The sequence below is a fragment of the Centruroides vittatus genome, unplaced genomic scaffold (genome assembly GCF_030686945.1).
Source record: "Centruroides vittatus isolate TY-2023 unplaced genomic scaffold, ASM3068694v2 contig_480, whole genome shotgun sequence".
Classification (NCBI taxonomy): Eukaryota; Metazoa; Arthropoda; class Arachnida; order Scorpiones; family Buthidae; genus Centruroides; species Centruroides vittatus.
In genome coordinates this window covers 191,396-219,080 of record NW_027122270.1, presented here as the reverse complement: position 1 = coordinate 219,080, position 27,685 = coordinate 191,396, and the positions used below count along the sequence as shown (strand labels likewise).

The 27,685-nt window shown below is 31.4% G+C and overlaps 2 protein-coding genes across 3 annotated transcripts in view; both read right to left on the bottom strand.

Moving 5' to 3' along the window:
• LOC136977856 (uncharacterized) overlaps positions 1 to 21,982 on the bottom strand; it is a 76,542-nt gene extending 54,560 nt beyond the window's left edge. Inside the window, exons 1-2 of one of the 2 annotated variants that reach the window (XM_067273441.1) lie at positions 21,686 to 21,982; positions 20,595 to 20,689 (exon numbers count right to left, since the gene is read on the bottom strand). The gene's annotated coding sequence lies outside the window, so the exon portion shown is untranslated. Of the gene's footprint in view, positions 1 to 6,889; positions 7,650 to 20,594; positions 20,690 to 21,685 lie in introns of those variants that run through there. The other variant, XM_067273442.1, reaches the window with a different exon arrangement.
• Positions 21,983 to 24,760: 2,778 nt separating this feature from the next.
• Positions 24,761 to 27,076, bottom strand: LOC136977855 (32 kDa beta-galactoside-binding lectin-like). The gene is made up of 9 exons (XM_067273439.1): positions 26,917 to 27,076; positions 26,573 to 26,661; positions 26,252 to 26,459; positions 26,054 to 26,176; positions 25,881 to 25,969; positions 25,488 to 25,809; positions 25,351 to 25,425; positions 25,202 to 25,287; positions 24,761 to 25,132 (listed from the first exon to the last, which is right to left on the bottom strand). The coding sequence occupies exons 1-9, from the start codon at positions 26,980 to 26,982 to the stop codon at positions 24,814 to 24,816; spliced, it is 1,377 nt and encodes a 458-aa protein (XP_067129540.1). The 5' UTR covers positions 26,983 to 27,076; the 3' UTR covers positions 24,761 to 24,813.
• Positions 27,077 to 27,685: the final 609 nt, after the last annotated feature.

Genomic DNA, 27,685 nt, shown 5'->3' with positions numbered 1-27,685 from the left:
AATTTTTCGAGTTGATTCTCTTAAATTAAAAAAAATATTGTACTTTTATACTTTATAGATAACGAGTAGTATGATAATTTATCACCTTTATATTAGTAGTAATCTTCTGATTAGTGGCGGGTGGCGATTAGTCTCCAACTAATCTGTTCTATTACGGGGCTTTAACTTCTTATTGGTCATCTAGGAATTGCCACAGCGATTCTGCTTGATCGCTCATCGTTAGCAATATTTTGTAGCTATTGCTCACAGCCTGAGAGCCCCACTCGACTATGAATAGCTCAAACACAAACTATATCCTGTTTCCAGTTTATTTCTAATCAATAGGGCAAGCGAATAAGCGTTACAACTACTCTATAATTCACAATGTTTTTTTTTATTAAAAACTCGGTTTTTCGTGTCAAAGACTCTTCTATCAAATTCCCGTATGAACCCATAAAAAAAAATATCAATTATAATAAAGAATTTTATAATATAACTAGAGTATCTTAAACATTGATTTATATTAAATTATCCTATATTATCTAATAAATAATCAGAAAATTATTATCGAGAAGAGATAAAAATCAAGGTGTAAACCTTCGCGAGATTCGTATCATTAAAATAACATAAAGTTCATTATCATAAGAACAATGATAAAACTTTTTTTCCCTCCATCTTAATGACGCCTTTTTCGAGAGGAAGCGAATATAAATAATCTCGAAGCTTATACTGAATTGTTTCGAACGATTTTTGTTCGAAAGATGAACGATTTTCCTCTCGTTTTACCTGCAAGATTGTTCTTTACCTGATTGTTGAAAGTAGAAAAACATCAAGAGCAATGTCCGATAGTCGCCAGCCATGCGGACGTCTGAATTACAAGAGAAGCAAGAAGAGTGCTTATGAAGGAATTATATAGCCTATTCTATACACTTCTAATGTTCGAAAACTATGCGAATAAACATTCATCTCGCGTCAAGATTGAGAAAAATAACAATAAATTCGTTACTTAATGAACGTTAAACGTGTTGCAACTTTCATTAATATCCCATCCGTCTGGTCCAGAACGGAATGCAGTGGATCGAATTGAAAATTGATTTTATTTGTTATTTAATTTTTGTGAAAAATACAAAAATATTAGCAATTTTAAACAATGGAACGATGAAGAATGTAGCATTTTTGTTTTCTTTACACAATTCCTATAACAATGTTACGTTTTCAAGATGCAAGGTTCACATTCCTCAGCTTGGAATCGAGCCACGAGATCAGATATTGTGAGGAGAGAATTATGATTAGGAAAAATATAAGCTACATACATATTATTAATGCAGTAAATAAAAGAGGAAACTGATTTAAAGATTAAAAAATTCATTAATAAACACACATCTTCACGAATTCGGTCACCTATAAGTTTAAATATAAAAATACAACGTAAAGAAATACAGTATATTTCTATGTTAATTACGCGAGACTATTTCAATGGTTAGAAGTTTGTGATTAAACTTATTAATTTCTAATTAAAATAAATTATTTTTATTACAAAAAAAGCAAAGGAAACTTAAGTGATGTATTCCCATTTCCAATTGATGTTTGTGACAATCGCTTTAGGAATCTAAATCGTTTTCTGATTTGAAGTGATTAGATTTCCTTGAAAATTTTCCTCGAACATCGTGGGATTCGAAATCACACATCTTTTAGACAAGTCGGAAATTTTATTTTCTTAAATTAAGTTAAAAGAAAAGAAGAAGAAAGAATTCTTTCCAATCGTCTTCTGGTCTAGGATCATATTGCCTATCGATAGTTTAAAATTTCCATTGTTTTCCGAGGTCTTAAAGAAAAAATTGTGATGTAAATATGACCGCGAATGAGATATATTTTACAATTTTGCACCCAAAATCGTCTGCAAGATCTCCAGCTTTTTGCTTGTAAATTACGGTGTAGCATGTAACATGTGTTGCTTCTTTTTATTAGTCGAAAATACGAAGAAACGACATTTCTACATTGAAATTTTGGTTCATATATTTTGCATCCTCTACAGTGTAACCACACTTTATAAATTATTTACATTATACGTTATATATGTTACGCTTTCTCTAAATAAGAGTCAGGAGTAGTTTATGAATTCAGGATATATATATATATATACATATACAAGTCTTGTGTTAAATTTAATATACTTCTCACTGTAATTTACGTGTTTTATTCAACATGTAGATAGTAATATATCTATATCATATGTTAAATAAGGGTTATTGTGGGGTGTAAGTTGGGGTGTCAATGATCATGTTATATTTTTAAGAGTTTTTTATTTTTTGTGTTTTGTCTTTGATCCGTTGAAGTTTCCAGAAGTTAAGAAAAGAAATTAGTTGGAGAAACTCGCTTCGATTTCGTTGAAAAAACGTTTTGTGTGCAAAAATGCAAGTCACAACACGTGAATACTCCCTAATTTATCATCAGTACAAGCAATAAACTGAAACATTACGCTTATAATTACAAATAAAGATACGTATCTGTTATTAAGCAAAAGTAGAGAGATTTTTGACGATTTTATGCTGTGGTAGACCTAACGTGACGGCAGTCAACAACTAAAAATGCTTCTTTTTCTTACTGCATTGTGTACTGAGTTATACATACGGTGAAATGGATCCGAATTTATGAAAATTTACCGACAGAAGAAACTGCACGAATACGATAATAGAAATAATGACCATCTGTTATCATGTTCTTTACATTTTAGCTTGTCATTTTATATTATTAAACGCATTATAAGAATTTTTGAAATTCACGAATACAGTTATTCTAATATTATGGTTTTAGTACAGCTGGATATAAGTGGCGGGTCTCAAATCATACCCATTATGAGCAAAACTTAACCCACAATGAGAACTGCCATACCTGGCAGTTCTCATTGTGGGTCAGTTCTCATTTGAGATAGTGGGTAGCCTAAAGGGTAACTAAACAGGAACCGGGAGTCTTGGATCTCCAGAAGACTACATGACACCAAATCCGAAATAATAAAACCAAAGTGAAATTCTTTGGGACCAATCCAGAGGAACCGGAACAGTTTGACCGCTTAGTTACGCCATGGTGGGCTCTTACTTTCATTTTTTCCCCTTTCTGCCTTGAGGGCACTAAGAGAGCTTCTTTTCTATACCCATTGTATAACAAATGTTCTTAAATTGTTCTATTTTAAATTATTTTAATGTAGTGAGTTTGTTTTGATGTGTTTGTGTTTAATTAGTTCTATTACCATAACTGAAAAGCACGTGACTTCACCCCAATGTACGGGTGAAATGGATCGTTTGACATATATTTTGAAAAGACAATATCGTCACTCGTAATAAACTTAGATGTTTACGAATTATGCTCTTTCGATCATTAGTTGTGTTAATTGTTTTATAGTGTAGTTAATTCAATTCCTCTGTTATAGTTTTTTTTTTATAATAAGCGATTTTGCTGAAACCGATCCTGTTCACTCCCTTTTACCATATCCATCCTTATTTATTCACCTAATCTATAAAGCACATAATGTGACTCTAGAAGAGGAGGTTTGTTCACGTTAATCTATAAATGCATACCACGCTTCCGTATGGGAGGATCTGCTCATCTAAATACATACAGTTCTCTAGACGAGAGAGTTTGTATAATCTAATCTATAAGTGCATACTGTATTTTACTATAATTCTAGAAGAAAGAGACGATCGTCTACATTCTAGAGTACTTACTGAGTTTCTAGAGAAGAGAATTTGTTTATCTAATTTATACTGTGCTTCTAGGGAGCTAATCTAATCTATAAACGCATACTGTGTTTATGCAAAGGGGAGTTTGTTATCTAATCTACGAATTGCATACAGCGAGGTTCCTAAAGGGGAAAACAAAAGGCACGCCATTTACAACTTCTGCATACATTTTAACAGGAAATAAGTTCAAATCTCGAAATGAATTCGAACCTCACAGGGGAGTCTTCCTTCTAAAAACTGATTTCTGAAGAGACGAGCGATCCAATTAATGTAATTTATACATTAAAAATATCGATAAAATTTTAGCATATAAACAAACAATAATCGGAAATTGTAATTAACACTAGATAATTACAATTCGATTGCACACAATAACATATTTTGCTTTCATACGTTATTTATAAACGGGATACAACTATTGTACTCGGCTTTTGTAACTGGAAATCGTTGCAACATCCGATTTGAGAAATGCGAAAAGGTTTATGGGTTAAGTGATAACAATATTACTACTTACTCATAAGTCTGTATAATGATTATCACCTTGGTTATGAACGGACAACTTAGAAATATTCTTCAATTAATGATAAACCTTCCTTTCTACAAGTACTGTAATTACAGCATTCGCTATAATTACTTTAACGAAACGAATAAAAAAAACAAGCTCAGAAAATAATAATACCGTAAATTTATAATTAAATGAAAGTACTCATCTGTTTTATGAATAGACTGATTTATGTATCCTGCCATATTCATCTTTATACTTTCTCCCCTACGCGTAAAGAGGTAAAATCTTATAAAAATCGCTATAAAACATTATTGTATTTTTAAAAACAAAATGAAAAAACTCGATGATCGAGCGACTGCACGTTTAAAATTCACGTATATGTGAATAAATTCGAAAACAAGTGGTATTTTACAAGAGGAAAACGTTTTGTGGCACACGTTACGAAAGACAGGTTCATTTCCTTATCAGGGAAGAATTTTCTCGGGTGAGGGAAGTGATTTGATTCCCTACCAAGAAATCATTACTTCCCGGTCATTTGATTTTGTCCCGCACACGCGGATACTCAACTCACCCCCCGTTTGACTGTGGACTTGCACTACTGACTCACTAAACGACTTAGTTCCATGCACGATACAGAAAGGTGCCGAAGTCCACAATGGATTTCTCTCTTTTTTTTTTTTTCTTCTCTCTCTGGCTAATTTTTTCACGTCGTTGACACCGAGAATATACAATATAATAAAAGCAGTAACGTTTTATTATTTAAATTTATGTTTAAAATTAAAAAAAATTATTAAATTTCATTAATATTTCTGCAACTCCGATAGCCTTTACTTCACGAGTGAATGACTAAAATTCCAGATTTTCTGGTTGTTTTTTTTTTTTTTTGGTGTGTGTGTATTATTCTTTCAACAGTAGCCGTTCGTTATATCTGCCATTTATCACTCGAATGTTTTATTTTGCCACTTTCGACTTACACGTGGCAATTCTTGATTATTCGCTTGATTTTTCTTCTGGAAACAATACACAAAAGGGTGTAGCGATAAAACATTAGATTACAGTACGTATCAATAATACCTACTGAATAAATTCGTTGTGGAATAAAATATTTGTGATAAAAATAAGAACTGTTTTTATAAAACGTAATTTTCCCAATAAGAATTTCAATGAGGGATTTTTATATTACACAATACTTGCTGATAGAAGATTAAAATTTCACTCGATAACACCTAAATTAAAACATACTAACAGTATATTTACTAGCACAACGAGCAAAATTGACAATTTAAAACTACCTCCGAACACAGTGAAATTTCTAAATCGTGTTTAACCATTACCAGGAAAATAGCGTTATGGAAGAATCTTTCCTTTATTTGATGTGGGATGAAAGCTTCTGTAGCAAAATAAGAAATAAAAAAAAAAAAGAAAAAAACGAAGCAAGAATAAGATTTGGTTGAAATCTTTTTGCATCGACATGACTTAAAAATTTTTAGAATCGAAGTTTATATCTTACATACCAACATAAACATGATATGCGCCATGTAATTTTATGGTAAAGCGCAACTTCTGTTCCATCTGTAGCGAATTTCTCTGTCTTTTTTCTTTACAGCTGCTGCTTCTGACAACAGTTTAACACAAATATTGCCTTATATTTTATGTACTCTATCAACGATAAAAGATTTTACATGTTAGACAGGAATTTTTATACTTTTTTATATATTTTTGGAAACATAAAAAACAGGTGAAAATCTATAAGTAGCATCACCGAAATGTGGAATGTCTCCTATTAGAATCTGAATAAAGTTACTTCTTTGACATTTTATTTACTGTTATTAAATTATGATTATAATATATTATTTATTGTATGATAAATGTAATGTATTATACAGTAAAACCTCTAAATTATGGGGGGGGAAATGGCCGTTGTTAGGAGGTGGCAGTTATTGGAGGTTCGACTGTAAAATAAATAACTTTCTGTTAAATGTTTAAAATATTATATTACTGTATTTATTCTAATATAAATGTTTTAAAATATTATTTTTATTTTGTAAATAAATCAACGACTTAAGAAAATAAAGGGGGAGATCAAAGAACAAAATTGATGTTTAGCGGAGTGTTTATTTTATAAAGTTAGTTCCGCAAAGTTACCGACCATAATTTTATGCTCTATTAATTTAGGCATTTTGTACATAAACCACGAATAAAAAAAATCTAATAATAAATCCCTTAGATTAAGCATTTTCATAATTTCAAAAGCTGAATATACAAAAATTTCCACCAATAAAAACACGTGTTCCGTAACATACAAGATTTCCTGACTCGTACGGCAACGTCATCACAATAGTGTCACGATCGATGACGTCAGCAGAGATAAGCAGAAAAGATAAGAAAAAAAAGTTCGGCCTTGAAAAGTTGTATAAACAAGTCCGGAGCAAGGTGATTAAAGCGTAGAAACTAAATTTCGGTTTTGTTTAATGGAATTAATAAAACAAACTTTTAAAAAAAAATGCCTGTAAAACTGCACTCTAATTAAGGTAATTAATGCAAATTATTAGATAAAAAAAGAGATTTTTATAATAATTAATAATTAAAATAATATTTAAATGTTTTTATAAGAGTAGAAGCTTTAAAAAAAGAAAGAAATCGAAGAGAATATCAAACAGTTACTTGCCAACAAAAATCTTCAATTTGGCAATCGGATGTTTTTCAAATGTCGTTAGATCTTATTTATCGAATATCCCTGGAGAGCAACTTGGCTTATCCGGAAGGGAACACAATTCTCAAGATAGTTTCCATTGTTACATTCGCATGTCTCGTGCATTTAAATGTAACTCCGACACGGAATAACACCAATAGAAGACAATCACATAACGCGTACCATAGAAATCTGCTGAATTAATTCGAGTCCAGTCTTTACAAAATAGTCCTTTTGTTAGTCCTGGATATTACTGGCTACCGATGGTTACCGCGCACACACAAATACACACGCCTCGTTACTTTTAATAATATTGCAATTTTCGAATCGAGCAATACGTAATCCTAACGGTAAATTTATCCGTTATCCATCCACGAATGAATAGAAGACGTCATAATTCCTGATTGGCTGATAAATTTCGAAAAGAAGAAAAGGTAAATCTCGTCTTCTTTGTCGATCGATAACCCCCTTCTTTACTCTTCCGAGTCGTACGACCGAATGTCTACCTCGTCGTCGGCCTTCCTTTCTTACGTCACGTACGATCCGCGCCTCGCCATCTAGCGTCCGAAGCGGAAACTAACATCGACAATCGAATTTATAATACAACGCGTTATTTACTATAACTATTATTATTTTTATTTTTCCTTTCGATACGTAATAAATTTGTCGCTTAAAATCCGGAGAGTCTGAAACGTATCCTGTTCTGTTTAACAATCAGGATGTAAGTTATTTTTTTTTTTGTTTTACAAATTGACGCTTGCTTACCGCTTTCATTACTATTCATTTTCAGTACTCCATTTTGTTATCGGGTATAATAAGTCGGTTAAACAATAAAAAAAGGTACTGTACTTTAATGAAAATGCACGCAAGTAGAGGTTACAAATAACATCATCCATGGGAGGGTCAGAAGTTACTTTTCATTCACTTTCCACACCGATAGATAGGAACGTTGTATCGAGTTAAAACTAGTTCGATTTAATACAGATAATTTAAGTTCACTCTACTGGAATATAAATAATCTAGACTTTCATTTTCATTATTATATATATATATATATTGGCGTGGTAGAATGAAGGTAGAGAGAGATATAATAAATTTAATTTATCAAGAGGTAGAAATGGTTCCGAGTCAAAGAAAAAAATACAAATAAAAACGTGTAATATGTTCATGTATAAATTTATACATCGTTTCTAAAATTAGGAAATTTAAATATCGATAACTGTATTATGTATCTTTATTAAACTTGTGATTACATCTTGATAAAAAGATGAGGAATTGAAAGAAAGCAATTTTGATGGATAGAATATTGAAGTAAATTTCTTCTGTAATTAGAAAGAAATCAATTAAAGATAAAAATTATGTGCATGAGAGATAAGATATTACTTATTTATCGCTTCTCTAAACTTAATTATGTGCTATTTTTCTTTGTTTTATTTTAAATTAATCGTAAAGAACGGCTCAAAAATAACCCGACGACCAAGAAAATCGATATCTATAAAGGTAATCTCTTAAAATATACAATTCTTAACTGAAGGTGTGATTTCGTATTTCTAATTAATTCAATTGGTAAAAAGAAAAAGAAAAAAAAAGGATTCGTATTTAATAAAATAATATTTTAACTTAGTGGATATGGGCAAACCCTTTCTTATTTTGAGTAATTGAGTGTTGGCAACTAATCTCAGTTGAGTTTAAAAGAAAGAGGGGCAGGGGGGAAATCTTTTATATAAATATCAAAAGTGAATAATTTAGTTATCAGAAGTGAATAATTATATTTAGTTTTTAAACTGCAAACGAGCAGGTTATTAAGCTAATTAGAGATATTTATTCATAATAATGTTTGCTATAATTAATTTGCACTTCAGACCGGTTAGTTCCGCAACATTGGTTTTTAAATAGATATTATGCGGTCTGTTATGCAAACCATTAATAAGTTCATTGATCTTTCGACTTTATAATTGTAAAAATTACAATTTTTTTTCATCTTCGGCACTAATATATTCCGTATTTGCCATCGTCGTATCCGTGAAAATCTTCAAGTTGTAATGAATTATAAGTTTTTGCTGGTCCAATCGAAGACATCGGAACCGTTTATTCGATGGAAATTCGAAAATTCCGACATAAAAAAAAAAGAGGAATTTTTGGAGGGGGAAAGAGACGGAAGTTTGCTAATGGGTAGAGCAGTTGTTTGTTGACTTAATTTCTAACAGGCCGTTATTTTATCGCTATTATATAATAGGTTTTAATCCACCAACCGACGTCAGAAGCATGTGTCCCAATTTCGACACTCACGTGACTTATTTGGCACGTTATCAAAACTAGACCCAGTACAAGACTCCTTTCTTTTTCTTAAATCGCCTTCATCACTATTTCCGATTCCATCGGAATCTAATTACATCTGGGAAGAAGGAAACCGGGGGGAAAAAATCGATATTTTAACTTAAACATCGCTTAAATATAAGAGGAAGAAGTAACAGAAAAAGTGTAAACAGCTACTATGTACTCATATTCGGTCTGGAGTCGTCAGATGGGTTGCACGTTTAAGTAAAGACTTTCATTTAAAAAAGTGTGATCACACCCGGATGATGAAACTACTGCTGCAATGTGTACCAGTTGAATCATAGGTAAGGTGCTTTCGGAGTAAGATTGATTAGCAGGGTGTATGAAGGTCATCGAGGAGGAGGCTCGCACTGCAAGGTGTCACTAAACAGACTTCGTGACGTCATTATTTAGTGCCCATTGTTTATCGACACTGCAGCAAACTATGATAAATTTTGCCTACACGGCCAGATAAACTTTATCTTAGACTTTGCATTCGATATAAATAACCGGAATTGCATTCGCAGCGGGACGTAATAATTGCTGTTGAAGCACCTAAGAAAACAGATTGCAGAATTGTCGATATGTGCCGACTATCCCTAAGGCAAATCGGAATTATGTGATAAAATGTAATTGCACACAACTAAGAATTTCTATGAGCTTTCCGAAAGTCAAAATCGTATAGTTTATTATATGTCCGGGATAAATGTAGAAATCTACGAATTGGAACGGTTTGTGCATCATTTCATTGATAAATGATGATTCTTGAGTATTTTAGAGTGATCTAGAACACTTAAGTACAATGAAAAGTTGAGTCACTATCGATAAATTCGTTGACGACACTCGAACAAAGTTACTCTAAATGTGAACCCGAAGTATGTTTAATAGCCTATAGGTAAAGGTTAAATATATATATATTTTCCATCTCATCCGTTTTAAAGCCACGAATAAATTTATTATGAAATATAGTCTTTAATATACGTTTGCGATGACGTAAAGTAGTAAATTGAGTAAAGAAATGTCCTCGAGCAAACAGAAATCTTTCGTTATCTCGGATTTGGATCGCTTAAAAACCGTACAATTTTCCGAGATGCCGTGAAAAAATAGAAATTGCAACGTAAATATTTATTCCAATATGTCAATAAATAACAAAAAATAACGTGTATTTTTTCAACTTCTCGATGAAAGCAACCAAATCAATGCAAAGCCAAGTCTGAATTTTCCTTTGTAAACATTGATACACTAAGCAACACTAAACTACAGCATAGTATCAATATAACAACAACAAAGGCGCTAAATCGAGGTTCTAACTCGACTCAGAAGATCTAATAACAAAAAATTATTCTTGTTGATAAAGATTACAATATAAGAGCCATAAAGGCCAAAGAATACCAAGAAAGATGGTGTTAATTAACGATGAAGAATCAAAAATATTTTATGGATTAAACCAATCAATGGTGAAATTATTAATAAAACAAAGGAGGATCCCCCAACGCTTATCACTCCTATTAACTTACACATAGACTGAACCGAAAATGAATGGTGAGTATTGAAATGCAATTATTCAATGAAGAGAATTCGCAATTACAGAAATCCTTAATTACCTCTAAATGTTTATTCACTATGATAATATATAATACTATATATATATATATATAACTTAGTATTGAATGATATAAACATTCGATTCGTTTCGTTTATTTAATTTAAGATAATTTCTTAAGTCAAATTAATTCTCTCCTGGAAACAATCCCAGTAAAGTACAGATGCCAAAATTAATCTGTCGATATTAATATATTGTATAATAAACAAGTAGGAACAATTTACAATAATTTAGTTCAACATTATACAGCATTACATATGTACAAACTTGCCAGAAACCATGATATTATATCGTAACTGCAGTTTACTGGGGGGGGAGGATTATTTACGATATTAACGTACATATTTTATAGAATTTTTCTTATTAAACTGCAACCGGTAAGTCTATAAATTAACTTTATAATTTTAAACGGGAGAAAAAAATGCTATAAAGAATGATTTATTATTAATATTCCAACCTAAATTATCGTTTGTTTAAACCTAACCGCGCTTTAAAAAAATTATTATTAAATAAACTTATCGTATACAATTTATTTAAACTTTATATAAGTAAAATTTTATTAAGATTTTCTACGAATTGAATAATTATTTAATCGTTTTTATATATTTAGAACTTATTTCTGTGCGCCAACACGCTCGGAGGACGTATAATACGCAGTAATTATGGTTTCGATTAGAACCGTTAATCAATACTCGATATAGCGCCAAGTTGGCACTAAATCGAAGACCTCAAACCATAAAAACAATTAAAATGAACGTACAAATATGAATTTTCAGTGTTTGAAAGTCACGTGATGGTGATAACGATGCTCTTCGAAATGCAAAATTGTACATTTGGTAATTCACAGAGGCTGAAGCATTCTCTATTTAATACTTAAAAGGGGGGTCCATTTGTGAGTAGCCTATATATTGGACCTATATTGAAATTTGACTGTATATATATAAACATTTCCCACCTTTAAAATGAACAAAATTCTGTTTAAGTTACTGTATTTTCGATACAAATAAACGCATAATATTAATTATATCTTGTCTCGATATCCCTATAAATTAAAATGGAGCTACGATACTCTTTGAAAAGAAAATTATTTATTATTGAAATTACATTTAAGAATTATTTGCTTATATTTTAAAGCGTAGAAGACATCTTAAATGATGAAATAAGTATACAGTTCGATGTTTAAACAATACAAAATACGAATTTATACTCGATAAAGGGTGTAGGAAGGAGATTTCATATAAAATTTACCGCATTTAAATAAAAAATAAAAAAAATAACCAATTGCACTTATCATTTTTTAAAGATGCTTTAAAGAGAATATTAAATTAAGTTCTTAAAAAAGTATAGAGTTATTTTATTTGCTAAATTTACTCGGAACGATTCCGCCATTGTTTACCTTACGTCACACGTATATATTATTAAAATATGGCCTATTAGACCGCACGAGTTTCTTTGGGATTTATTGTGTTCCTTTTGAGTCTTTCCAGAAGCAAATTTATCCCGACGATATTCAACCTGGTCCTATTTGTCTATCGAAATCCACGTGATGCGAATAGAGGATCAGAAACTTAATCATCGGAAGTGTTCGACGCTATCTCTAGAGGAGAATTCTGACGTCATAATCGAGTTATATAGCCTTTATTATAAACTCTCTTACTTCGATTCGATGCGGATCGCCTTTCTCGACAATACAAGATCAAATTATACAATATCTCAATAAGAAAATCGTAGTCCAATTGAGCAAATTATGGGCGTAATTATCTTCAAACTTGGAAATTTATGTACTACTTCGACTATATAAAGATTAATAAATGGAAATTGTCCGTATTCTCATGGTAAACAATAAGAAAAAAAATACATCAGTTATCTACATAATCTCTACACATCCATCAATCATACTCTTCTCTTCTTTGACAGCGAGACATTTCTGTTATTCGCTCCTGTCTTAATAGTTTGATTGCCTTTTTTTCTTTAACTTTAGCGAATTGATTTGAATGTTTAAAAGTAAAATAACAAATCGCAATTTGATGTAATAAAGCTTCGTTTTTTTCTTTTCAATTTTCTTCGTAACGCTGGCAAATTTTTAGTTATTGCTCGGATTTCTAGAGATTTTTCGACATTCTTTAAAAGAGAATAAATAAAAAAATTCTGATAAATCGAACAATCAGGGAGTGTTTTATATGTAATGTATAAAAATATCAGCACCAAAACCAGTCTCGACCGGTCCATTCAAACCGGTTAACTGAACAAAACCCGAAAGGAAACGTTAACAAAATTTATTTGTAATGCTCCACGCGATAAATAGTATTAAATTTACAAAGATTATTATCAATTTTTATCGAAAATACTATAATTATTTACCATCTTTACCGGTAAACATTATGAAAAAACACAAGATATAATTTGTTATCCATCGGACCGAGCAACAACTTGGTATAGTTTAATGTCGTATTATCGGTTTTAATATCATTCAATATTATATTTTTGAGTGTATATTATATCAATAAACGTCCCTACTTAACTATCAAGTTTAAAATTACAAGTTTAACAACCGTAAATTGTTAAATATCGATCCCAAAAATGACCAATAGAGTTGATAAATGCTAAGATGTTTGACAGGAGACACGAATATTTTCCACTTTTCCACTTGTTTAGTTACACTTTCCTAATCATATAATCGGTAACTAATCCATATCAATCAATTTTCTTTTCGGTTCTACACGCGAATTTTCACACGTTGACATCGTCTGAGACAATACTTTTTCACACGAAGATACCCTTTATAACGTGACCTTATTCAAGAGTGATGCTCTTCGTGTTATTTTTTTTACTTGGCGGTCCCTTTTATAGCGAATTGAAAGAATTACTTTGTATTGCAACTCCCTTATTATTTGGTCCCTCTCTTTTTTACTCGGCCAACCTCTTTATAACGTAGTAAAAGAAGGAGAAATTACTCGGGAATACGTTCCAGTATTAACTTCCCTTTTTTTGAGTCACCATCTTTAGCCCTATCCTACAGAAAAATATAGCACTATTTATTTCTTTCCTTTTTGCTCGGCCATCTCCTTTATAGCGTAATGGAGAAATACTCGGATACACGTTTCCTTTATTATTTATCTCCCCATTTTTTAACTTGAAAAACCCATTTATAGCGTAGCTCAATAACGTGATATGCAGGAATATAATTCCTCTTTATAACGTACAGTAAAATCATTGAGTTATTACGATTCAGGACCGCTCTTCTCTTTTTTACTTGGCGATCCTTTTTTTATAGTGTTCCCGAGGCCATAATAATGTCCTAAAGTATAGCCGAGAGCGGGTATATTTCCCAAGTAGTAGCTCGCGAACTACCGATTTATCAAAGCGGGACGAATGACACAATCGGGAAAAGAATTAGGAAAAACAAAAAAAAAAGAACTTATCAAGCATCTACGACACAATAAGTTATCGAGATATTATCTAGAATAGCATCGTTTGTAAATAAATCGATTCGATAATTGCATAATTAGTCGAGATTGATAGAAATTTCCATCAGTCATATAAATAGATATCCGTTTGAGCTGGCATACATCCAAATATTCGAGAATTCGGCTTACGTTCCTCCTAAAAACCAGAAGAGTTTTTAACGTCTGAAAACGTAACATTAGAGGAAACTATTCTACTGTTTAATAGGAACGGAACAAACCGGTAAAGGCAAAAAAAAAAGTCCCGAAAAGTACAAAAATTTCGACTCGATATGTCGAGTGAAACCGACCATTCCCATTATTTTCCTCTCCCATTACTCATTCGATAAGTGAAATATGTGCTTAAAATAGTTAAAACCATAAAAATATATTTTAATTTTTATAATTTATAACATTTCTTTAGAGAAAATAACGCGTACATCATGCCGTTCACGTATAATGAAAATCCGTGCGCGTGTACACGTTTACACCTGGAATTTTTTAATAATTTAAAGTAAAACGATGGAGTTTAACATTATAAACTTATTCGTGTTATAAAATTGTAACGAATTTAATTATTAATAATAATTTTAAGGCGTTTCTACTTTACTTATAAACAGCCGTACAGGAAATATTTTTGTCAACTGTTTAATTCTATAGCGTAAATCTAATTCCGCTACAGTTTATAAACACCGGTGTTTAGGGGAAATGTGCTGCTAAAGTAATAAAAATAACCTACATAAAACTGTTCTATATTATTAATAAAAGTTTTTAAACACATTTAACAAGTATCTTCGTGTTTTAAGTGTACGTTAGAATGTTCTTCTCAGTGGCGTAGCTAGGATTCTCCGGGCCCTGTGCGGAACCAGATTTGTGGGCCCCGAAAAAATTTTTTTGGTGATTTTGGGGCCCCCATGGGCCTATCGTTTTCCAGGGGCCCGGTGCGCGACCGCACCTACCGCACCCCCCTAGCTACGCCACTGGTTCTTTCTTGCAACTCTATGTAATTCTCTGTGTTGTTCTCTCTACGCAATTCTACATAACAGTGAAAAATTCTGCGTAACACTAGAAAATCTTGCATAATTCTATTAAATTCTCCATTCTCGTATAATTTTTATACAATTCTACGTAACAGTACAAAATACAGCGTAGTTCTCTACAAAAACTTGCATAGTTTCTACGTAACAGTTACATGATTGTACGCAATTTCTATGCGAGCGATTCTACGTAACTTTTATGTAGAATTTTACGAAAAATCGATAGCGAGACGTAAATATTTAAAAAATAAATAATGAAAAATATTTTCTTGTTTAAATAAATACTAATATTTGCGTAAAAATAGATAATTGTAAAGAAGAATTTTTTTTTTTTTTTTGAAATAACGGTCTCCTCTAACGGTTTCGATTAACATTAGAACGTCAAAGAACTATTATTCTATTATTATTATTATTTTTTTTTTATCTTTTAATTTTCAGCGCCTTTACCCACTTTTTGAAACTAATACAAAACTATAGTAATTTAATCTAGTGAAACCCGATTCGATACAATTCAGGATAATTGAATTTATCAAAAGTATTGTAACGCTTTATCTATTCTTATCCGGGTATAACAGTTATATGCCATGGAAAATAAAATTCAAAATAAAGAAAAATAAATAAATTTCACTTTTAGTTGCTTTATATTACTTGAAATTACTTTGAAAAGTAACAGATTTAATTAAAAAAGAGCAACGAAATTCCTACTCTATTGCGTTTTGTAATGAAAAAAAGGTAACAAAAACTGCATTCGGGTTGCATAAAAATCTGCACGAAAGGTTGAAAATATATAAATATTTTTTTTTATTTTTTCTCCCTTTCCTTCTCTTCACTTTTATATAAGATACTCTCGGTTTACATATGCAGATGCAGCCAAGACGAACAAAAGACGTAACAAAATATCCCGTAACTGCTTTTATTCATTAATATAATAACTCTGTTAAATACATTAAAGTTTCCTAAATTAAATAATGCATCTAAATCTCATTTAAACCCCCCGAAATAACGCGTGAAAATTCGATTCCGATTAGAGTAATACGAAAAATTGTAATAGTTCGTTCGCATACTTTACAAGGATCGTACGCAAAGTACAAGAAAAATGGAGATATTTATCGAGTTTTAACGATTTGTATAAGCTGTAAAATGAATAAAAATCTAGTTTACTGTACAATACAAGTGATAAAAATGTACAGAAAAACAATACAGTAAATTGTAATGTTAAGTTAAACGTGAAAACAATAAACAGTACTCGATCAGACGTAGAGAGAGAGGGGGAAAAAAATGAATGTTAAATGTATTATTATGGCATTTTTTAGTATAAATATCCCGCAGTAAAATATATTTTATTTATTTATTTATTATTATTATTTTTTTCTGATAAACTGTAAGTTGGAAAAATTCATTTCTACTTGTTTACGTAAAGGAATAAATAAACAATTTTTATAAATTTGTTTCCAGTTCGGATCGAGTATTTCTCGCATCCTTATAAAAATATACAAAATTTAAAGGAGAAAATAAAGGATAATTTATATAAAGAAATGAATAAATAATAAATTATACGTATTTTATGTATTGTTCTGATGCATATTTAAGGTTTTTCTGTCAAGTTATCGACTTTGCAGGTTAACATGTTCTGATAATTTACGCGGGTTTTACTGTAAACCTGCGTAAACCGGACTAGCACTGTACCGAATAATCTTTACCGGTTTGACAGGTTTCCGTTTTGAACAGGTTTTACTGTATTTTAACTTAAACAAACAACGCGATTCTCATAGCGCTTATGATGCTTAGGCGTGAATGGTTCTCTTAGAACATAGATTAACAAATGGTTCTCATTGTTTATAAAGTAAACTATTCTCCGAGAGTATTAAGCTATTGAAAATTTTTCATATTGCATAAATCAATGAATAAGATTCTTTGTGAATAAGACAATAAGCGCTTCTCACGGAGCAAAGAGTGATAAAGACTCTCGTAAAGCAAGAACTAATAAACAATTTTCATAATGATTTCGATCGATAATTGTTCTCATAATTCAAATATCAATAAGCGCTTCTCATAGCGAGTAAAACAGTAAAGATTTTCCTCATTTTCTTATAGTTAAACGTCAATAAATGTTCTTAAAGAGTCCCAAAATGAAGGACCAACAAATGATTCACAGACCAATAAATTCTCATAGTGATTAGATTAACGAACGAGTCATTTATTAAATTAGCTTAATACTCTTCTCATAGTATAAATACATATATTAACAAATGGTTTTATTGATAATTGTATAAATTAATTTAATTATTATTGTAAAAGACTCGTGGCACCCGCAATCCCGATACTTGTCCATAGCGAATTTATTTATAGAGCTGTCAATTTCCTATACGAATTCATTAATTCTGAAATATTTTTGCAGATATATTGATTTAAATTGATCAATGAAAACTAGATTAATCAAAATATCCTAGTTAAATATCGACTATTATGTACCCTTTTTTTTTTAAAAAAAAAGTAATAATAAATATAATAAAAATCTCTGTTCTTCATTCATCTAAGCTTCAATTTTTTTAAACCAATTTAGGTAGGTCCTGTAAAATCTCAAATTTTCGCGAAAATATTAAAAAAAAACTTCATAAATTTTAAAGGAAAATGAGTTTTTGCGATAAAATATGCCTTCAATTTTATACTGGGAATGCTTAAAAGCGTAAAATTATCAGATTAAATAAAGGAAAAAAATTAATCCGTGCGAGGAAAAGAAGCGCTATAACTATAAGGATATTCGAGATTTATCCTCCTCCGTTCTATTTGCTATTCTGCAAATATTAAAGCCAAATGTTGCATAGTAAATATGATTATTTTCTGCATAAAATCACATTTAAAAACAATACATATACTACACTTTTATATAGACGATAGATCTGTCTTTCATAAAGCTATTTTCTGGTAAATGCGTTAGATACTATAGAAAAACATATCGATTTAATCGCATGGACAGCTTAATTATAACCACACATATATACACATAATTGTTAACAATTGATCAAAGAATTGACTTAAACGTCCTATGATCATCTTTTTCCGCATCACTATAAGCGTTTGATGATAAATGATGTAAGAAAGTGACCATCCTACTAGAAATCGAATCGGTCTATGAGGATGGCCATTATTTTTCTATCTATAGAAGGGAATATTTCGTATAATAAATGATTTCGGTGCATATTTAAAGGGGTGGGGGATGAAGTGACTTACCTGAAAAACAATTTTTAAGTGAATTCTCTTTGACACGGCATCGAATTTTCGTTAGAAAAGTTTATATTTGAATATTACAAAGGTTACTTAAGCGCCTGTTAATCCGATTTACTTAAGAATTAAACAAATTTAATCATTTCTCTGATAACTAGATCTTTTCTGATATTAATTAATGATTACAAGTTAATGAGAAGTATAAGTTAGAGGCAATTAAAGAGTAAATCTAACAGAGCAGGTCCAACATATCAATTTTTTATCATATACTATTAACTAACTATTCTTCTCTCCCTCCATTTTCTAGTTCATTTATTAATTAAATTAAATAAACGATATTTAAAAGAAGGCAAAAAAAACCTACAAAATTGATGATATAATGTTTGTTTTACTTTGTTGAAACAAATCACAAAACCTGTTTTTGATACTCTTTTTTTAAATGTAAATTTAGAACAGTCTCTGACGATTTTTCCTTAAATTTAAACCTTTTTTTTTTTTAATGCTCTTTGATAAATTTGGCGCATTTTTTCTCGCATATTTAGGGCCGTTCCTGGTAATTTTTCACATAAATTTAATAGATACAGAACAATTTCTAGTATTTTACATACAAATCTGCCATGCTTTTCCCGAATATAATAGTATCTTTGGTAATTTTCTTAAATATATATTTACAACAGTTTCTGATGATTTTCTCATCATTTTAGAACATTTTCTCGTGTTTATTCCGAAATTTTACGCACAAACCTGTGATCTGTTTTGTATTTTTCTCAAATTTCAGAATATATTTAGTAATTTTATATATTTAGAACCGTTTCTGATGCTTTTTCTCATAAATTTAGAACCGTTTCCTTGCGATTTTCTTATAAATTTAGAACGTTTTCTGATTCTACTTCCTAAATTTAAACCTTTCTAATTCTCTCCCCTTCTAAATTTCCAGCAATTTTTAATACTTTCGACATAAATTTAGTACTTTTCCTAGTGATTTTCTCATAAATTTATTATAATTCCTGATGATTCTACTTACAAAACCGACAATCGATTTCTGATGATTTTCTTCACGAATTTACGCTCAAACAATTTCATTTTGAGAACAAAAACGTTGATTTAATATTAATAAAATAGTTAAAAGAAGATATATATAAAAGCAAAAAAAGAGAGAGACTACGATAAGAGAAATTTTACGTGATATCATTTAATTCAATTTTATGAAGATTTGACGAAACATGGCCGATGTATAATGGATATTCTTCAGTAGAGTATAGCAGCAACATCGACTCAAAAGAACAGTTTATAAAACTTTAATAATAATTTGATTGATATCGATTCACTTGGCAACTTAAGCTACCATTTATTTCTTATTATTTAATAATTTAAACAACGTATTTAAAAGGTAGAAAAGATAGGAAATAAGAGGGAAAGTGTAATCACTGCACTCCATAAAATAACCCTTTATAACTATAACTCTATAAGAAATTCTTCCATTTTTTTTATTATTATTATTTAAAGGTTTTTAGAGATTTAAAATCGATATATTTAGCCCGAAACTTATAAAGTCGTGTTATATAAGGTTTAATATATACCATAGAAAGGCTTTATATAATGTGGATTTTACATTAGAATCTAGAATTTTTTTACCTTTTTTTTTCTAGAAGGAATAAGAATGGTCCAAACAATAAAATCATGCGGTTTTGCGGGGCCTCCGGGAGAAGTTATTAGTGGAGGGCCCAAAAGCGAATTATTTTAAAACAAATTCTCTTAGAAATTTGAAAGAGTGAGACCCTTCTGAGCGCTGGGGCCCGATCGTGCCAAAATACTGTATACGAGCGATCCAAAATGATGTTAATTAACGCGCCTTTAAATCATTTAATATAAATTCTATCAGTTTTCGGAGTTTGAATTTAATTATAAATTTAACATAAATCATACGGATTTAAAATGTCTTTACCCTTTGATAAATAATGAACAGATATAAGGCAATTAAAATCGGCAAAAAGAGCCGCCATGACATAAAGAACTACGTAGAGATTACAGAGAAAGAGAGAATTCCAGAACCTTACCTTATGTTTTGTAGCTTATCCACCAAAACTAATCTGCAGTTTCCTGTTATTCGTTGGATATTTTCGAAAATAGAATATATCAAATAGCGACGAATCTATAATTAAAATATATATATATATATATATATAAGACGTCAAATCATCAATATTTACTTACTAAAACATCATGAGCTTTTTAAGAGATCCTTATCAGATTGCATTAAGCGTGATAAGGTATCTCGGTCTTTATAACTCGATAAGTTTCCTTAAAAATGGAATAAAAACGAGTTTAGGAACCCTACAGGATTCTTATTTGTAAGGATGATAAGTTGTTAATCATCATCGACTCGATTCGCAGGGGTTTGAATACAGAAGTGCAACGTGTAACGCTATCAGAGTCATTCGACTTTACCTTGACTCTAATTATAGTTTAACCTATTTTGAATGCTTTAATTCTTATCAAATTAACCTTAAACATTAATAATATATACTACAACCAGTCGACGTTAGTCTAAGGGGTTGCAAAACCCTATAAGGAACCCGAAACGTTTCGAATTTTCACCGTAATAAATCCAATTATACCCTTCATTTAAATGGAATTCTGTGTTATTGGAACCGAGGATTTCGCGAAGAAAATGAAGACGATGTCGTTTATAGTCATGTGGTTTTGGCCGTAGGGACCCGTGAATATTCATCACCTTATTGATAATATCGTGTAGGGTTCTTAATGACGACAACCGTTCCGATGGGATGGGATCGAGCGACAAAAACCGGAAGTGGCAATCACGTGGTGCAAAAGATGCCCATTACACCCATCTGCTATCCCATATAGGGTAGCGAATCGTCACCTACACTTAACTGACCCTATTTTCGTACTTTATATTCGATAGAACCTACGAAAGTGACCGAACGTAAAAGGGGGGTGTCGCTAAGCAATTTCTTAGAGTAGAGAGACAGTCGTTCCAGTTAACGATCCCTAAACGTGTCCCTATGATATAAACGCATCGGTCGAACGTACGAAAGCTCGCATTTACACTTCCGATATATGTTTAATTAAATTCTTCGTACAATAACTAAATACACATTGTTTTAAGTAGGGTATAAATTTCTACCTGTTTTATGAGCTTGGATCTTTTCCACTTTTCGACGAGGAATATGGCGCTATTACGTGTGTACAGAAGGGAAATGGTCCAGCTTATGTCCTCCAAACGGATAACGCCATCTGGTGGCGGCTCACGGACTTTCGTAACGGTGGTGAGGATGACGACGACGACGATGATGATGGTGATGACCACGCGGCTCTTTTCTCTAAGCGCTTTGCATGGTCGCAAAGACCTTCAGGCCAATCGAAGATCTTTCCATATTTCTTACCATTTTCGTCATATTAGTGTCGAGGAGTGTTGTGGTGGTGTATATATGTATGAAACAATGGATAAACTTACCTGTTCTTCTGTGTGAACACGTGTAAGGAGAGGAGACCTCTGGGATCTATTGTCCGCACTTCCGTTTGTCTGAGTAAAACCCTGTTTCTCCCCCAAAGACTAATGCCAATCGTTTGGTGACTAGAAATGATTTAAATGCTCTAAAATTCTAATTAAATTTCGAAAATTCTCGTTAAAATCGATTGATGGATAAGGTCAAAATTCATCTAACACAAACGTTATTATAGACGTTCCGGGTTGTTCGAATATTTTCCCAAATTGTTACTTAATCCCCGTTTCGACTGTTAAACAGCGAGTAGAATCACCTTGAAATATTCTATTTAAATATTTAGGTCATTTCGCAGCATGATTTCTGAAGCTTTCTTATTTTTAATATACTTTCCTATTTTTAGTACTCTTTCAATAATGTAGATGGCGACTCACATAAATTTAACATTTTCTATCGTAAAAAAATTTAATTTAATTTTAAAATTATTATTTTATATCTTGAACATTTTATATATATATATGTTTTTTTCTATGTAAAACTTTTAAATAATAATATATTTTTATTTAATCATAAAAAATATTTTCAACAGATGGCGTTACAAGATTAAGATAAATTTACATATTTTTATTAATTAAAATAAAATTCGAAATTTTATTCAAGTAATTAAAAAATTTAAAACATTTAATTAATTATTTTTTTTTGTTTTCGCGTAAATATTTTTAAATTTGTAAAATAAAATGTCTCCATTTATAAAATCAATAAGTTTCATTCAATTTGCTGCGGGGCAGAAATTCTTAAACTATTGTTAATTAAATTGGGATTGAAAAAATTTTCAAAAATTCCACATTTTAAGCATTAAAAAAATATTTACTTCCTTTTTATATTTCACATTACTGACTGCACATCAGTTCCAAATTTAAATATGTGATCTTATCCAATCCTTCAGGAAGCATGCACGTGTGCATAATATAATATATAGACCTATATATATATATATATATTACATATTTTTCTACATTAGCTAATAACGGCTAAGAAACACAAGTTATTTTATTAAATATAATTTTAGGTTAATTAATGGTCCAAGGGAAAGAAGAAGTTTCAAGGCTAAGTTACTCCGATATTAAAACTATTAAGTTATCAGTAGGATGACGTTTTATATATTTAAAATGGCAATTTGTAGGAAAAAATTAAAATTGTGTGAAAGAATATTTTAACTATATCTTTAATAATCCAGCAATGAGTTGCAAAACAAGGATTTGTCACCTTTTTTAAAGTTCCAATGAAGCAAAACTGCGCTTCCAAGGAAATTAGAATTTGAAAAAAAAAAAAAAATTTAGAAACGCTGGATCCGTGCTGTAATGTTTCGATTTGAAACACCTAGGGTACATATAGTCTACTTTTGAAATCAAACCGATCCACGATTATTCCGATAGTTCAAATCTGGTATACAAACGAACTGTAGCGATCTGATCAATCTCTATCCGCGATTACAAACGCCAGCTAGGATCGACTGGATCGCGATCAAACTAATCCGAGCGGAGGGTAGGATCGTTTGAATTGGATAAAGATTAAAAAGATGGCGACTTCCATGGTTAAAGTAGAGCTTATAGTTGACAGCAAAAATACATTAACTATCGGCAATAAAAAAAAGTGTTTAAAACTTATAAATGGTAAGTAAAAATTATAAAATATCCGACAAACGGATGTAAAAAGTATTTGGAGAATCTTCAGAGATAGCAAAATGGAAGTGCAGGCCATGCACTCCTTTGTTTTGTGAGAAATTTTATTCACAGTAAATACGATAGAATAACAACTAAAACAAGCGATCTGTATCATGTGACACTGATCCGATCTTTAGATCCATTTGAAACGAAAAAAGTATCTTACTCTGAAGTTCTGTAACCGTAAAAAAGTCATATCGTAACTATGGTTTTGATCGTAACCAGCACCCTTTGTTATACTCGATTTTTCCCTCAACTTCACCATTTGCGGTTTTACAACAAGTAATCTCTCCCCCCATGACGAAACATCAGCGTTTGATGAGGAAAAACAAATTTTGCAGTGTTTATTTGTACTCGAGAACTAAAATCAAAATTATTATTAAAGTGATTTAATTTGTTGCCAAAAATATCTTGCTGGAAAAAAGGTAACCATTAAGCAATTGTGCAAGACCTGGGATCCTGATCCCAGGTTTTGCATAATCCAAGGGGCCGGTTCCCCAGTTGAGAAACGGCTAACATTTCAAGGAAGCCACAGCCGAACGAGCAAAATTCTAGGGAGACCACGGTCGGAATAAATATGAAGACCATTGAATTTTAATGAAAACATTTTAAAGAAATGTTATTTTAAAAACAATTTCCTTATCAAGTTACTTTTTTAATCGAAAATTTCAGAAAATGCATATTTTCTTGTAAAGACATGCAGACCCCCTCCACGTGTATTTACGAATCATTCATTTTTCCTCACCCGACGGATGTTTACTATTAAAAACTTAACATCCATTTACGTGCAATAGGTTTGACGAGTACATATACCGAGAAACCTCAAATTTAGCGCCACTCTTTGTAGCCTGTGAAGTTTTATCATATAGATTAAATGCTCACGTTTTGAATTCGAGGCTGAAAGTTACGTAATTTAAACGTGAAGGTCTGCTGCATTATGGAGGCCACAAAACCGTAAGTTCAAAAGGGTAACATTTGCTTTTTCGTATTTTAAAGCTGGAATAGTTTATTTCGTAAGAAAAATAAAAAGCATTTATATATCGAAAAGCTTAGTACGGTTTAATTTAGACATTGACGTGTTAACATTACATAAAGATCAATCTCTTAATAACAATATCTCCCTTAACTACAATAAATTTCGCACGAGAGAGGCTCAGACGATGAAGGAACGTTTTAGGAGCTTCGTCATTAACGCTGACGTGGAAACCGGTCTCGCTGCAATGGATGATTATTTCGAATCTCGCACCATCACGAAACGGGAAATCGTTCCAACGGACTTCGTCCGCACTCCATTCGCCGCCATCTCGAGTATTTAGAATTACCTGCTTATTTCTAAATCTGGGGTTGTAATGAAATACTACATCGGCAGTGTCTGTAAGATCCGCTTGGTAGTTTATGTGAAATCTGGCAAAAAAAGGAAAAGTTTGTAGTTATTGATACTAAAAACATTTAATAACGGAAGGAGGAAGTTACCTTTCTGCTCCTGGAGGTACTACTGCAGAGATGCACAAAATATTGCCTGCCATGGCTTCATTAATGTCAAGTTCAATAGGCAGTTGCTGTCGAGAAACTTTAGTTGATATATGATAATTAAGGATAAAAAAAAAGAAACAGTAACTTACAGGATTGTACTTATCCTCTTTCCAGTCTGAACCGAATATAATTTCTTCTAGGCCGCTCCCAGGCGGCATGGACTCCTATGAAATATAGTTTTTAAGTGCTATACCTTTCAGGTTTTAAGCAACTATGATATACTTACCGGAGGGGAGTCAATAGAGATATCGTCCATTCGTACTCCACCTTCTATATTTAAAACGCAAGCTTGAGTCATATCCATACGGTGAGTGAAAGCAGTAAATTTAGTCCCGTTAACCCAGACGTGGTAAGTTTCATTTCGAGCCACTATCATAACGCTAAAGTCTTCAGAGCTATCGAAAGGGAATCCGCCAGTTTTTTCTTCCGCTCCCCAATCGCCACCTTTTCTGCAATTCCGAACAACTTCTCCTACGGTATATCGCGGATTTAAGTGCAGAGTTATGTCAGAGTCTGATGATTCTCCGGTTTGAAAGTTAATGGAAAAACTAGAAGGAAAAAACAAGCTCTTTAAGCGCGTAGTTGGAGAAGAGGAAGAGGAATAAGAATATAGTCTCACCTATCTTCATTCGGCAAAATGCGACCTGTCATAGTGAAGACACTACTCCTTTGTATATTACCAGGTATAGTAATTTTGTTTGTGTGAACCTAGAAAAAACATAAGCGCTAGATATTAGCAAGTTTAAAATTTGGATTAAAACCACAAAAAAAAAACACAAAAAAAAATCATACAATATTTTCTAGAGGAAAATGTAGGCCAGGTAATCTTAGATCCCCGGATATCAGGATGTGAGTTGCCTTCGAAGCCGCTACTCTATAAGCAACAACGTCGAGATGTTCGTTGTTTATAGCAACCTAAAAATAAAAAAAAAAAAAAAATGAAGACATTAATAGTGTTAAATTTTTAGTAAATTTAAAAAAAGTGCATACATCGTATCCGTCCGCGCAAGCAGTCAGTTCCAAAAGAAATGGTTTTTCAGGTTCAAAACAAGCAACGCACAGGATCTTTTCTTCCTCCTGATTCCATTCGCCCTCAGCACAGGTACTGAAGATCACAGAGTTTGATTCAAAGAGTACCTCCATACGTAGACATACATCCGCATTCTCTTCGAGTGAAGTCCGAAGATCAACGAAAAGCCTACAAACACACACACACACAAAAAAAAAAAAAAAAAAAAAAAAAAAATATTACAGACGTCCATACAAAAAAGAAAAATAGTGCATTTGAAAGGGTCTTCAAGAAAATCTTACTTCTTGGCATCCGCTTTGGGTAATCCATGGATGAATATTTTTGCACCATTATCAAATGGTTCAATTATGCGGACTGTGCATGGGACTTTCTAGAGGGGGAGAGAACAGTTCAGAAATTATTGACTTACCTCATTAAAAAAATTCCGAAACTTGTCGCAGATTAGATTAAATTCGCTCGAAATGGAGTATTAAAGATTGCGGAAGTTTGTACGAGATCTCCCACGTTGGGAGAGAAGAATTTTACTACCGGAATTTCAAAAATAGGACGTAGCGAAACATTTAGATTTTACAAGAAAAAAAAAACACACCACTTATAAAGGAAAAATACGTCATTATTTACTTACAAGACCAAAATAGTGAAGTCCTCTATTGACCTGAGCTACTTCTAAAGTGCTGATCCAATGGGTCATGATGACTGTTCGCGATTGAATTCACCTCTCTGCAATGCAGACAGAAGGAAAATGCACAAGTTAACGAGACAGAAATACTTTTATACATTTACTTTTCTTCGTTCCCTCTAGCGGAGGAGTTAAGAAACACTTTGGGTGCGGTCGACAGAACGTTCCTATTGGAGAAACTAGTCCTAATATGTATATTTAACTTAGATTTTGCAGTAGTGATGTCATACTTGGATCTATCCCAAAAGTATTATTATACTTTAAAATGTAATAATTTAAATTAAATATTTATATTATAAGTATTTTAAAAAAAATAAAATAAATTTTAAATGAAAAACGAAATTTTATTTATTTTTTAAATTAATCATCCACGTGCCTAGTTGTTATTTCTTCTGCTTAATTCGATTTTCTGTCAAATCGAACGTCTTTTCCTTAAAATTATTATTCGTAAATGAAGTTAAATTATTTTAACATTTTAATATTTAATATTTATTTATAAACAAAATATATAAATTAATTCACGTTTAGCATATTAAACTGAGTCTATGGAAAAATATCTAGGTAGAGAGACACCTGTCGTTGGACACGTCACGATCGTTATTTAATTAATTAAAATTAATGAATATAAAATACAATTTTGCATAATATCTTATTATTTTTATACATTAGATAATGTTTAAAATATTTAAATAAATATATATTGTTGAGTATTGAA